This window comes from Sciurus vulgaris, assembly GCF_902686455.1.
Source record: "Sciurus vulgaris genome assembly, chromosome: 2".
Taxonomy (NCBI): domain Eukaryota; kingdom Metazoa; phylum Chordata; class Mammalia; order Rodentia; family Sciuridae; genus Sciurus; species Sciurus vulgaris.
This window is the reverse complement of record NC_136462.1, coordinates 12,015,037-12,028,042: the sequence shown is the minus strand read 5'-3', so window position 1 is coordinate 12,028,042 and position 13,006 is coordinate 12,015,037. Positions and strand designations below refer to the sequence as shown.

General features: G+C 48.2%; 1 protein-coding gene across 3 annotated transcripts in view; it reads right to left on the bottom strand.

Annotated features, from left to right (window-relative positions):
* Nucleotides 1-13,006, bottom strand: part of SERPINA6 (serpin family A member 6) — a 34,187-nt gene that overhangs the window by 4,374 nt on the left and 16,807 nt on the right. For 2 of the 3 annotated variants that reach the window (XM_079127685.1, XM_079127686.1), the window contains exons 1-3: nucleotides 6,955-6,967; nucleotides 3,301-3,360; nucleotides 2,286-2,911 (exon numbers count right to left, since the gene is read on the bottom strand). In XM_079127685.1, the coding sequence (XP_078983811.1) occupies nucleotides 2,286-2,892 (607 nt within the window). In that variant the 5' untranslated portion in view covers nucleotides 2,893-2,911; nucleotides 3,301-3,360; nucleotides 6,955-6,967. Of the gene's footprint in view, nucleotides 1-2,285; nucleotides 2,912-3,297; nucleotides 3,361-6,954; nucleotides 6,968-13,006 lie in introns of those variants that run through there. The other variant, XR_013761924.1, reaches the window with a different exon arrangement.

The window sequence follows — 13,006 nt, the reverse complement described above, 5'->3', positions numbered from 1 at the left end:
CCTGACAGCCTGGCCAGTCCCTGTAGGAGGTTCCTGCCACCTGCCACCTGGGTCCTCACTCCAGACCACATTTCCTGGATGCACAGCCAGCGTGAGAAGACTCGTGGGGTCACAGACTTCCAGCCTCCCCGCAGTTGGACCCTGGGTCCTCTCTACCGTGATGTCACCCATCTAGACTGCTTTTTCCCTCAGAACGGGAGCCCTCTACTCTCACAGATGGAGCTTTGCAGACTGGTCCGCTCTGATGGGAAGAGAGTTGGTGTTTAGCCTGAGCCAAAGCCTGCCCGACTGCGGGGCCTCCCCGTGAGCCTCTTTGGACTTTCTGAACTTACTCCAAAAACCCTACGTTTTCTTGCAGGATGTTTCAAGACACGGGTGAAATCTCAGCAGGTCCTCTTCTGTTTAGTTCAGGGATCCACGGCTCAGGAGAGGACCTGAGCTCAGCAGGTCCCAGGTGTCCTGACGGTCCTTGACCTTGGGCTCTGAAGACCTGTGAGACCACTATTTCTGGCTGAAGCTATTTCAAGGTGGCCAGAACATAGCTCCAGGTAGACCTTCTCTATCCCATGTCAGACCTTGGATTGCATGGCCAAAAGTCTTGGTTTTGGGTGGAGGCGATGGGGAGAGGATGGAGAGGGGAGGTCAATGATCTATGGGTGCAGCCTAGAGGGCCTGGAGCTGTGCCCGGTCATCCTGAGTGGCCTTTCTGAGCTCCGTGACTGCAGACCCCAGTTCAGGGTAAACTCATCGTCTAATCCTCTCATGGCGAGTGAGATAACTTGAGATTCTCAGGCCACCCTCCAGAGGAAGCCCGGGGTCCTCAGAACCGGGACACGTCAGACGTTGTACTTACTGGTTCCCTGTGTTCCTTTCGTCAGTTCTACCTGCATGTCTTTGAACAGGGCTGCTTCAGTGGAACTGAACCATGAGGTACATGTTATAACAACATGATTGCTAAGACGAGTCCTGGACAAGCCGGTTACAAGGAGCTAAGGGTTTTCCAGGGGAATCAGGGGGGCTTCCCAGAGGAGGTGAGTTTTTAAGCTAAGACCCGAAGGGCGGGAAGATGTTTTAGGCAGTCAGATAAATTGAGGATCGCAGGTGGCTTCTAGAGGCTGGAAAAGGCTCGGAGATATCTGTGCTGCTTTAAGGCGCCATGTCTGCTGTGATTCATCCCAACAGCATTAGGAGACTCACACAGGCTTCCACGGAGGTGGTGCGCTCAAGAATGGGAAAGGACCATGGTATGGTCAGAATCCATGTGTGTGTGTATGCATGCACACGTCTGTGTCTGTATGTGCGTCTGTGTGGGTGTGCCCGTGTGTGTCAGTGTATGTGTGTGAGTGTGGGTGTGTCTGTGTGTGTTGGGACCCTGGAACAGGGGAAATGCTGAGACCTGAGGCTGGGGAAGATGGAAGCCTCTGGGGACTCTGCTCAGGCCTTCTCGGCCTGTGGACGTTCCAGGGCAGTGCCACTGGGGGGCGCTGTCCTGTGCACTGTGAGGAGGCGTTTAGCACCCTCTCTGAACTCTACCCACTAGACACCAGTAGCCTACTCCACCTCTCTCCTAGCTGTGACACCAACAATGTCCCCAGACATGGCCAAGGTTCCTGGGAGGGTTGCTCTGGCCTGGGAATTGTCACTCAGGACAAGAAGGTGATTCCATTCTCAGGGATGATGTCTCCAAATGACCTGATCATAGAACTCATCTGGGAGTGCTGGAGGGGGCACTCACTAAAACCAGGAATTCTGGGGTTTCTGGCATGTGCTCTGCAATTGAATTTTAACAAGTCTTCCTGGAGATTTTTTTTGATAGCATGTTGAAGACCCAGCTCTGAACTGGTGGGGACTGAGGTCTGGCCCAGGCGGGGCCTCGTCAGAGCTGGCTGAGAGCCCTGAGCTGGTGTGGGCAGGATGGCCCCCAGAGCATCGGGGGACCTGAGGGAAGGCTGTGTCTGGAAGTCCAGGGGCTTCCAGCCCAGAGGTCGCCTGTCAGTGCTCCATCAATATGCGTGGACACTGAGGCAGCCGCTCTGTTCCTGGAGATGGTACCGGCCTTGAGCCAACCTCCCAGAACCTGGGCAAATTACACAGCTCTTCCAACACGTTGATTTTTGTCAAGTGATATAATTCTACCTTCCCAGCTGCCTGCAGTGAAGATGGATGCCCCAGGTGTGACTGTGCCTTGGGAAATCCAAGGCTTTGCCCCAATGTGGATGTGGGTAGCTGCCACCATTCCTGGCACTGGGGTGCAGGGTTTCTCAGAGTGGGGTGAGGGGAGGTACCTTTGAAGAAGATGTAGTTGAGCAGGGCCAGGACGGCCGGGCTCTGCGGGCCTGAGAACATGTCTGCGATTTTCCCCTGGGTCTTATTCTTGATGTACTCATTGATCTGTCTGCTGGTGGTAGCCCAGTCCTGGAAATCTACAGCCAAGGCCTCTGACCCATAGTAGCGTTTGATGTCTTCCAAGAACGAGTGGAGCAGCTCCAGGTTGTGGTGGAGTAAGGTGCTGCCCATAGCCATTTCCAAGCTGGGGTCTGCCTCCCTTAGGAGGTGGTGGAGGTGTTGGAAGCTCCGGTGTATTTCACCTTCGGATATCTCAGTGAGGTTGAAGCCCAGACCCTGGAGAACCTGGGTCCGTGTGTGGCCACCAGCACCCAGACACAGCATAGCCAAGGCCATGGAGACGCTCACTGGGGAGATGAACGTGTTCTTGTCAGGACCTGAGGCCACCAGGTGCTTATACAGGCTGAAGGCAAAATCAACGTTGATTGGAGCCAGGCCGCGGTGAGGGCTTTCCATGCTTATCGCAGCATCGGGGTCCTGAGCCTGGACAGTCCAGAGGCCACTGATGGACAGTGTGAGAAGACAGGTGTACAGGGCGAGTGGCATTGTCTAGTATGGCCAGAACCTGCCAAATCTAACACAAAGAATGTGTGTTAGATGTTGTGGTGGCCTCTGAATCAGCAGGCCGTGCTGCCACAGGAAGCAGATGAAAGAGGTACTTTACCACAGAGTTACATCCCCAGCCCTTTAAAAAGTTTTTTATTTTGAGAGGTCTTGCTAAGTTGTTGAGGATGGCCTCAAACTTTCAATCCTCCTGTCTTAGCCTCCTGAGTCGCTGGGATTACAGGTGTGCACCACGGTGCCCACGGGCTTTAGTTTCCTTATTTGAAAATATGAGTTATACTCACTGTGATTGATCAAGTGTTAGTAGGTTCCCACCACTGATTTAGGGATTTTACTTATATTCTCCCATCTAACCTTCACCCAAGCATTTATAAAGTAAATATTATTAACCTGATTTTAGGCAGTCAGAAGCAGATACACAGAAAGGTTAAATATCCACCATCCGAAGTGCTGAAAGAAAAACAAAACAAGGCTGTCAACCAAGAATCCTATATGTGGCAAAACTGTCCTTCAGAAATGAGGTTGAAATTAAGATTTTCCTAGAAAAAGCTGAGAAATCTCATTACCACATACCTTCCTTGGAAGAAATGTACGTATTTCATTTCATATTGAAATGAAAATATAGTGGACTGTCACTTGAAACTGGATGGGGCAATAAAGATCTCTGGCAAAAGTAAACAACATGGGCAATTATTAGAGTTAGTATTATTGTAATTCTAGTTTATAATTTTAGATTTATGCATAAAACAATTATTAGTCTGTGTTTTTGAGTACACAAAGCCAAAAGACATGATTAGCAACATCAGTAACTGAAAGAGAGGGGTCAAAAGTATGAAGGAGCCAAGTTTTTGTATATTATTTAAGTTAAGCTGGGATAAATTCAAATGAGAGTGTTATACTTTTGGACATTAACTGTAATTCTCTTGGACACAATGAAGAAAACCTCTAAAGAGCGTGTGCAGAAAGGAGTGAGAGGAGAATTAAAATGTTTCTCTTCAAAAATCGACTAAGCACAAAAGAAGACAGTGATACAGAAGATGAGAAACAGAAAAGCTTTCAGACAAATAGAAAACAAATAACAAAATGTCAGAAGTAAATTCTTCCTTTTCAGTAATTAAGTATAAATGGGTCAGAATCTACAGTCAAAAGACAGGGATTGACAGAATGGATATAATGGTTGATTTTGTGTGTCAGGTTGACTGGGTTAAGGGAAGTTCAAGTAGCTGGTGTCTCAGTCCATTCAGGCTGCTCCAACAAAATACCGCAGGCCAGGTAATTTACAAAGAAGAGAAATTTATTGCTCACAGTTCTGGAGGCTGGTAAGCCCAGGATCAAGGCATCTGCAGATCTGCAGTCTGAGAGGGCTAGTTCTTTGCTTCATGAGAGGTGCCATGTTTCTGCCTTCTCACATGGCGGAAGGAGTGACAATTCCCCTCAGGCCCCTTTTATAAGGGCATTAGTACCATTCCTGAGGGTGAAGTCCTCATGACCTAATTGCCTTCCAAAGACCCTGCCTTGTAACACTACCACGGTGGAAATTAGCTTTCAACATAGGAAGTTTGGCAGGCACAAACATTCAGGTCATAGCAGTTGCTAAAACATTTCTGGGTGTGTCTGTGAGAGTACTTCCAGGAGAGATTAGCATTTGAGTCAGTAGATTGAGTAAGAAAAATCCAACTTCATCAATGTGGGTATGTATCACCCAGTTGCGGACCCAAATAAAAGGGTGTTAGAAGGAAATTCTCTCTGTCCTTGAGCTGACTCACCCACTTTCTCCTGCCCTTGGACATTGGAACTCCTGGTTCTTAGATCTTTGGACTCTGGGAGTTATACCAGCAGCCCCCTGTCCATCCTTGAGCCTTTGACTTGATACTAGAGTTACAGAATTGGCTCCCTTGATCATCAGAACATCAGATTCAAAACTGAATTATACCACACACTTTCCAAGGTCTCCAGCATGCAGACTGTGGGACTCTGGGACTCTGGGTCTCTTGGTCTCCACTATCGCATGTGCCAATTCTCATAGCAAGCTCCCTCTCTTTCTCTCCCCGCACCACACACATCAGAACAGTGATGAAAGAAAAGAAGACGTAAAGATGAAAAGTCATCTATGTTCATGGATTGGAAGGCAGTATTGTTAAGTGAAAATACTATCCAAAGCAATCTCTGGATTCAAAGCAATTCCCATCAATCCCAATGATATAGTTTGCAGGAATAGAGAAATCCATCCTAAAATTCATGTGGAATCTCAAGGGACCCTGTGTAGTCAAAACAATCTTGAAAAAGAACAACAAAATTGAGGGTTTCATGTTTCCCCAGATTAGAGAACTCTGTAGCAGAGTTCTCTAGTTCCTTGGGTCACATGACAGATCAAGCTGGATTGGTGTCCCAGCGCTGCTGTTTCTGAACTAGGTGATGTGGGGTGGGCTAGTTAAACTCTGCCTCAGTTTCTCAGTATGAAATAGAGCCAACAGTAACTCTCACTTCAGCCTTGGCTGCTTTTACACTTTTGTCTTCTCTTATCTGGTCCCAGTGTGTAACCCAATGTGGCAGCTCTGCATTTCTCCTGGGACTCAGCAGTCACCCCGCTGTAATCCCCCTGCCTCCTGATCAGCCTGTCCCAAGCCCTTCTCTCCCCTTCAGTCAGTGCCTATCTAAGGCTTTCAGTAACTCCTGTTGTCCACGGATGAGGTTTGTCTCATGCCTTGGCCCAGGGGCTTCCTGGCCTTAGCCTTAGATGGGACCCCTTAATGTCCTAGCTACAGCAATGCTGGGTATCAGAGGCCTCTCCTGGCATCCACCAGACTTTCATCTGGCTGCAGGTCTGGGCAGGGCAGGGCAGGCCAGGTCATCTCTGTCCCCCAGTGTTTGCTGAACCCTGCTCTGGGCTGAGAACCGGAGATAAAAGTGGACCCGTCCCAGCCCTGCCCCATGTGGCTCCACTCCAGGTCCATCCCCTCCCTGTCTGGCCGGTCTCACTCCTTGGTCTTCGACATTCAGTGCTAGGTTACTGCCTCCAGGAAGCCCTTCCCTCACAGAGGGAAGCCTTTGCTTCAGCACTGGTCACTGCACACCTGTCTGTGATCCCTCTTGGGAGAGGAACCTGGGCAGCACAAGGTCCGTCTCTGGGGGGACTGTGGGCCTGACCCCTCCTGTATTAATTCTCCAAGATGGGGCTTAAAACTCTCCCCATTTCTCAAGATGGATGTGAGAAACAGTCACAGCCCACAGCAATGCCTAGCCTCTGTGACCTCACTTTAGTTCTTTCTGGACCCATTTACAGATGAGAAAACAGGCTGAGGAGGCAGAGCCACCGTACAGGGCTGGGGTCTGAGCCGGAAGTCGGACTCACTGCTGGGGTCCCGACATTCTCCACAGAAGAGCTCCCCAAAGTACCCAGCCCTATGAAAAGGCAGGGGACCCATATTTGTTGCATTTTAGGAATGTCCCCTGTCCCTCATGCCTACAGTGGGAAGAGCCGCTGTGTTCCCTGTTTTCACGAACGCACTCAGGGCAGGTACAGGTCTAGGACTCCTAACAGGCAGCTCTGTGCAGAGTTAAGGCAGACACTGCCCTTCTATCAGTCCCCGGTCACCGAGGGAGGACTGTGGAGAGGGGTGTGGGACTCTGTAGGCGCCCCGACTGTGCCAGCCGTGCAGCCCCATGGACTCCCTCCCAGGCTGGCACCCCCCACCAGGGCTCTGCCTGGCACTCCTCTGTCTCCATTCCCAGATCCCCACTCTTCAGCTGCGGCTGCTGCTGGGCTTGGGAACCTCAGCTGTGACGGGTGGGAAAGCAGCTTAGCAGGGCCTCAGTGACAGCCCCCTGCAAAGCAGGAGTCCAGGGGAAATTAAAACCCCCATGGGCAACCCGCAGGCCTCTGGACCTGGGAAGTCCTCCGCGGGGCTGTTTTATCATTGCTGGCTGCCCTAGTGTTCAATGCCCTGTTGAAAAGAATCCAAACAAGCAAGCAAACTGCGAATGTCGCTTAGCTCTGGAGCAGGGATGGGGCGGGAGGATGGTGCGTCCTGGGGAGTCACTCACGGTCTGCCGTGGCGCTGGCTGTGCTTGCTGGCTTGTGCCTGCTGCCAGGGATTCCAGCATGTGTACAGTAAGCTGGTGGGAAGCCGCTGCTAAATCCTCTAAATCTTGTTTGCCAGTTTCCCTGCTGGTTAATGGTTAGAGGGGGGGCAGTGGCCTTTACCATTCGGTGGTCCCCACCCCCCGGCCCTTAACCAATGGGAGGCTTTTCAAGAAATTCAAGTAAACACAGCAATGTGCAAATTAACTTTCTTTGGAAGTTTTATTTTTTAATATCAAAATGTGGCCGGGGTTGCGTCAGTGTTTGTGGCTGCCCTGTGGCAGCTGGCAGAGGAGTCATAGGTCCCTTAATAAAGAGCCAAGCCACAGACACCTGGGAAAACCAGATGCCTAGCTGCAGCTGGGATGAAGCGGGCAAGGTCCTGCCTTCCGGGGGCCTCAGTTTGGCAGGAGAGACAGATGTGCAATGATATCCTAGCTCTTTTTCCCTGACCCACATTTCTGTTCTTTGGTTTCATTGTAGGAGACAGACATTAAGCTCAAATTATTTTAAAGGAAAAAAAAAAAAAAAGAATGTGTTTGGGTTTAATGAATAAGAGTCCCCCCAAGTGGAAAGAACTTCAGGCACGGCAGACATTGGGATCGGGGGTCCCAAATCTGTCATTAGAGGTCTCCCTTTCTTTTCTTTTTCTGTTTTTGAAACTGGGAATTTAACTCACTTTACCACTGAGCTATATCCCCAGCCATTCATTCATTCATTCATTCACTCACTTCGTATCTGTTCCTCCACTATTTCAAAGGAAGGCCTGGAAGGCCAGGTAGCATGCGCCAGGGTTGCAATACCTGCCTGCAGCCCCTGAGGGAGCCATGTGAGAAGCTGTGAGAATAAGGCCAAAGCTGGGGTGGAGGCCACAGGGACTGAGAGATGTCAAAATGTGGAACATCTGCTGGAAAAAGCTGCAGGAAGGGAAGAGCACCAGGCTCAGAGAGAGGCCGCGGGCTGCAGCTGGAGAATCCATCAGCCAGGGCTGCCCAGCGCTTGGAGACTGCCTTTCACTACCATGTGTCCCAGAGGCTGCACGTGAAGCCACTGAATTTGTTTGCCTGGCGGGGTTTTCGTCTTGTTTTAGTGCCACCCCTTCTTTCTATCCATATTCCATCCCTTGGAAATGGGAATGCTTGCTCTGTGCCATGTAACTTGCTTTTGATTTTTACAGGGGTTCACAGCCAAGAGTTTGTCTTGACACTTTGGACTTAGACTTGAGCAATGCTGGAATTTCTAAGACGCTGGGGATTCTTGCAGACGGAATGCACTTTGCATGATAAGATGGACAAGAGCTTTGGGGGAACAGGGTGGAATGGTACGACTTAGATGAAAGGTGTTCCTCCCAAAAGCTCATGTGTTAGGCAACGCAGAAATGTTCCGAGGGTAAATGGTCAGATTACGAGAACTGCGACCTCATCAGTGGACTAACATGCCTTCTGGATTTATTATTTGAGTGGACTTCTGGGTGGCGACTATAAGCATAGCTGGAGGGAGTGGGTCGCTGGGTGCATACCCTGGGGATCGCAGCTTGAACCTGGCTCCTCACACACTCTGCTTCCTGGCTGCCGTGAATGAGCGCTTATCTTCCACCAGGCCCTTTTGCCATAATGTTTTGCCTCACTTTCAGGCCAGAGCAATGGAGTCAGCTGACCATGGACTGAATCTCTGAAAGTGTGGGCGCAAAATAAAAATTTCCTGCTCGAAAATTAATGTCAGTATCATAAAAGAAATTAATATGCTACCCTATTAGAGGAGATTAAAGGAACATAGCATATGTAATGCTGTGATTTCAGAGAAGGAGGTGGCCATTTTTAAAGGGCTTTGGCCAGGAGCTCCTTCCAGGAATTGGGGAGATCCACTGAAAGTCCAGCAAACCATCCTTGAAAACTTATTACCTGCAGAACCTAGTCCTTTACAGAGGAAGCATGTGCTGTGCTATAGAAGATATTATTGAGATAATTGACAAAATTGGAACATGGATAGTATATGAGATACAAGTATTGTATTCATGATAAATTTCCTGAAGTTGACAGCTTTACTGAAAAATAATATTTCAAAAATTTGGGAACTGTTTACTGAAGTATTTAAGGGTAAAGGGGTATGATGTTTAAAATGTATTCAACATATTATGAAAATGTGCAAATATATATGCACGTGTGTGTGTGTGTGTGTGTGTGTGTGTGTGAGAGAGAGAGAGAGAGAGAGAGAGGAGAGAGAAAGTTTATGGGACAAGAGGAAGGGCATATGGGTGTTTGTACTGTTTTTGTTCTTGCAACTTTTCTGTGGGTTAGAAATCATTTCCAAATATGAAGTTTAAAGAAAGGGGGTGGGCTCTGGCTTTTTCTCTGCTACTGTGAGTTGACATTTTTCTTCTCTGAGAGCATTCACTCACCTCTCTCAGAACTACAGGAGAGCTGGATGATACTGTGACCCTAGCATAGCAGCTGACACATCTTAAGGCATCCGTCAAGAGAACCATTGCTAAAATTATGATTTCAATACTGGATCCTGCATGGACTGTCCCCGACAAGACCTTTTGATTAGTTGATTAGTAACTTCTTTGCTTCTTAAAATAGAAAAATTTTCTTTTTAAATATAAGAATATTCTTCACAAACACTTGTGGTCATTTACCGCTGGTTCTTGAGTCACTGCTCTGTGTCCACCAGGCCCTGGCTGGTGACCCTCAGTGAGTGAGACCTGCTCCCAGCTTACCGTGAAGCCCAGTTGTCCCCTCAGAGGCAGGGTTATATCTGACCCAGGTGTCCTTTTCCAGGTACTGAGCAGACACTTTTGCATCAGGGTCTCATTAGAGAATGATTTGCTGGTCTTTCAAAGAGTCACCCCAAATCCTGGCAGGAGCTTGTGGCTGAAGCCCTCTGTGAATGACCATGTCTCCTCTCAGATCACACAATCATTGATGTGCTACTGAGTTGCACTGTCCCAACTCTGCTGACCACAGAAGTTGGACCTGGAGGGTTGTTCAAGGCTTCTGAACACCAGGTGTGTGATTAATCAGTGCTCTTTGGAATCTCCTCTCTAGGAAAACATGGCCCAGGCCTTGCTGGTGTGGGGGTGGCATGGGCAGGCGGGGACGGCTCCAAGGGCTTCCAAGATCTCTCTGGAAGCCTGGGCTTCTGCAGCTGGACCTGGGTGTTTGTTATTGATACTGGGGCCTGCCTTTTCTTTCTTGAGTATAAGAGAACTTCCTGGATCCTTCCACCGGTCTTCCCCTCTGGGTCCACCTATCATATCCTCAGACACAGGTTTGGGGCAGTTTCTGAAGCAAGTGGGACTGTAGTCCCCTCTCAACCTCATCCATTCGGACAAGCAGGGAAATAGCCTGGAGGTGCCACCAATTTGTTTTATCTCCCGTGGCTTTTCTGATAAAGCATCTCCGTTAGCTTTTACCTCCCTTCTCCCCTCCCACCTTCAGTTCCTGCTCTACTCTGGTCTCCCAGCAGCATGGAAAGCACTGGGCACAGCGCCTGGCACCTCCCAAGAGTAGCGGGAGCCCTCCCCAGGTGTCCGCTTGCTGTTGGGTGTGTATCGACCCCTTCGATCCTTGGAAGAGTCCCGTGGGGGTAGCATGAGCCAAAAGCAAGAGCTCTGTGTGTGAATCCAGGTCTCGCACTTGGCTGTGTGACCTGGGGCGGGTCCTAGAGTCATTCTGCACCTACAGTCTCTTTGGATAGTTGTAACGATTAGATGAGGAAATATGTGGAAAGGACACAGAATAGTAGCTGAGGTACTGTGAGTGCGTTCACCGAGGATGTTGACGCCATGGCCCTTTCCATTTGGCAGATTGGAGTTCTGTGGCTCAGAAAAGTCAGGAGATGTGCTTAAGTCACACAACTAAGTAGAGAAGTCGGATGTGAACCCAGGGGCCGTGCTCTTACCGCAGAGTTCTACAGCCTCCATCTTTGCCCAGCCCTTCTCTGCCTAATGCCAACTTGAGGCAGAGGTCATGGGATTCCAAGCCGAGTCCGGAGGAACTCTGCTGGGCAGATTCTGGCCCTGGGGTCTAGATCAGGGTGTCTGCTGGAGCGCGAGTGGTGGTGGGAATGCTCCGCACTGCTCCGGGGGTGGTACTTGAGGACACAAGTCGATGGCAGCCGGAAACACCGGAGCTGGGTGACTTAATAAAAAGAGGCTTAATTGCTCAGTTTTGGAGGTTGAAGGGCATGTTACGGGCATCCGCTCGGCTCTGGGGAGAACCTCATGGTGGATGTCATCACGGTGGTGAGAGCACCCGCGGAAGGGAGAGGTGACATGGCAAGGCAGGAAGCCCGAAGTGACGGGGGCTCAACGGGGAGCTACAGTGCCCTCCAGGGCACACCCAGCTGCTGGAGAACCCCCCACTAGGCGGCTCTCATGTCCCACTGCTGCGACGCCATCACGCTGAGGACCTAGCCTCCGCGCCGTGTAACCTCGGGGGACAAACCACACCCAAACCAGAACACTCAGATTCTTTGTAAAGTGAATTCTTTTTAAAATTATTTCTTTGTAAAAATTATTTCTAATTTTAATTTTGTACTTGATTTTTTTTTTTTTTTCAGTTTCAGTGATCAAATCAAGGGCCTTGCACATGCGCGGCAGGCACTCTGCCACTGAGCTATTTTCCTGGACATTTTTTAAAAATTTTGAGACAGGGTCTTGCTAAGTGGCTGAGGCTGTTCTCAAACTTGTCATCCTCCTGCCTCAGCCTCTCGAGTAGTTGGAATAACAGTGTGCTACCATGCCTGGCTTACTTTTAACTTTTAGTTGACCATTTATAAATATATACATATATATATATTATGATACAATGTGAAGTTATGATATATGTGCAAAATGTGCAGTAAATAAATTAAACTAATTGAAATATCCATCACCTCACATATTTACTTTTTGTGGTGAAAACTTGAAATTTACTCTCTTAGCAATTTTGAAATATATGGAACCTCATTATTAACTATAATTGTTGTGCTATACAATAGAGTTCAACAGATCTCCTGGCTAACAGACTTTGTACCCTTTGACCAATAACTTCCCATCCCCACTCCTTCCCAGTCACTGGTAATCACCACGCTACTCTCTGGCTCTACAAATTCAACTAAAAGTGAGCTCATGCAAAACATGTCTTTCTGTGTTCAGCTTATTCATTTGGTATAGTGTCCTCCAGGTTATCCATGTTGTTGCAAATGACAGAATTTCCTTCTTTTTAAAAGCTGACTAGTATTTCATTGTGTATACATACCACATTTTCTTTATCCATTCATTGGTTGATGGACACTAAGGTCGATTCCATATCAATGAACATAGGAGTGCAGCTATCTCTTCGACATACTGAGCAATTTCTTTGGTAGACACCCACAAGTGGGATTGCAGAACCACTCACTCAGTAGTTCTATATTTAGTTTTTGGAGGAATCTCCATAGTTTGTCATAATGGTTTTACCGATTTACATTCTCACCAACAGTATGCAAAGTTCTCTTTTCTCTATGTTCTTACCAATACTTATTATCTTTCTGATATACAACTGAGAGATGTGAGGTGATATCTCATTGTGGGTCTAAATTTCATTTCACAAATTATGAGTGATGTTGAGGGTTTTCCCACGTATCTGTTGACCATTTTTATGACTGCTTTTGAGAAGTCTGTTTGGATCTGTTGTCCATTTTTTGTTTAGATATGCACAACAGTAGGGTGTATTTTTACATACATACATGGGGTCCCATCCTTTCCAGTTCGAGCCCATCCTTGTGGTTGACCGTGATGTGGAGCTTCACTGTTGTATATTTATACATGAACATGAACACAGGAAAGTTATATCTGATTCATTCTACTGTCCTGCTTATTCCTGTCCCCTCCCTTCCCTTCCTTCCCCTTTGTCTAATCCAATGAACTTCTTCTATACCTCTCCTCCTACTCTTTTGTCCATTTTAAAACCAGCTTATTTGCTTTCTTGCTTTTTAGTTGTTTGTGTTCTTTATGTATTTTGGATATTAATCCCTTATCAGATGTATGGT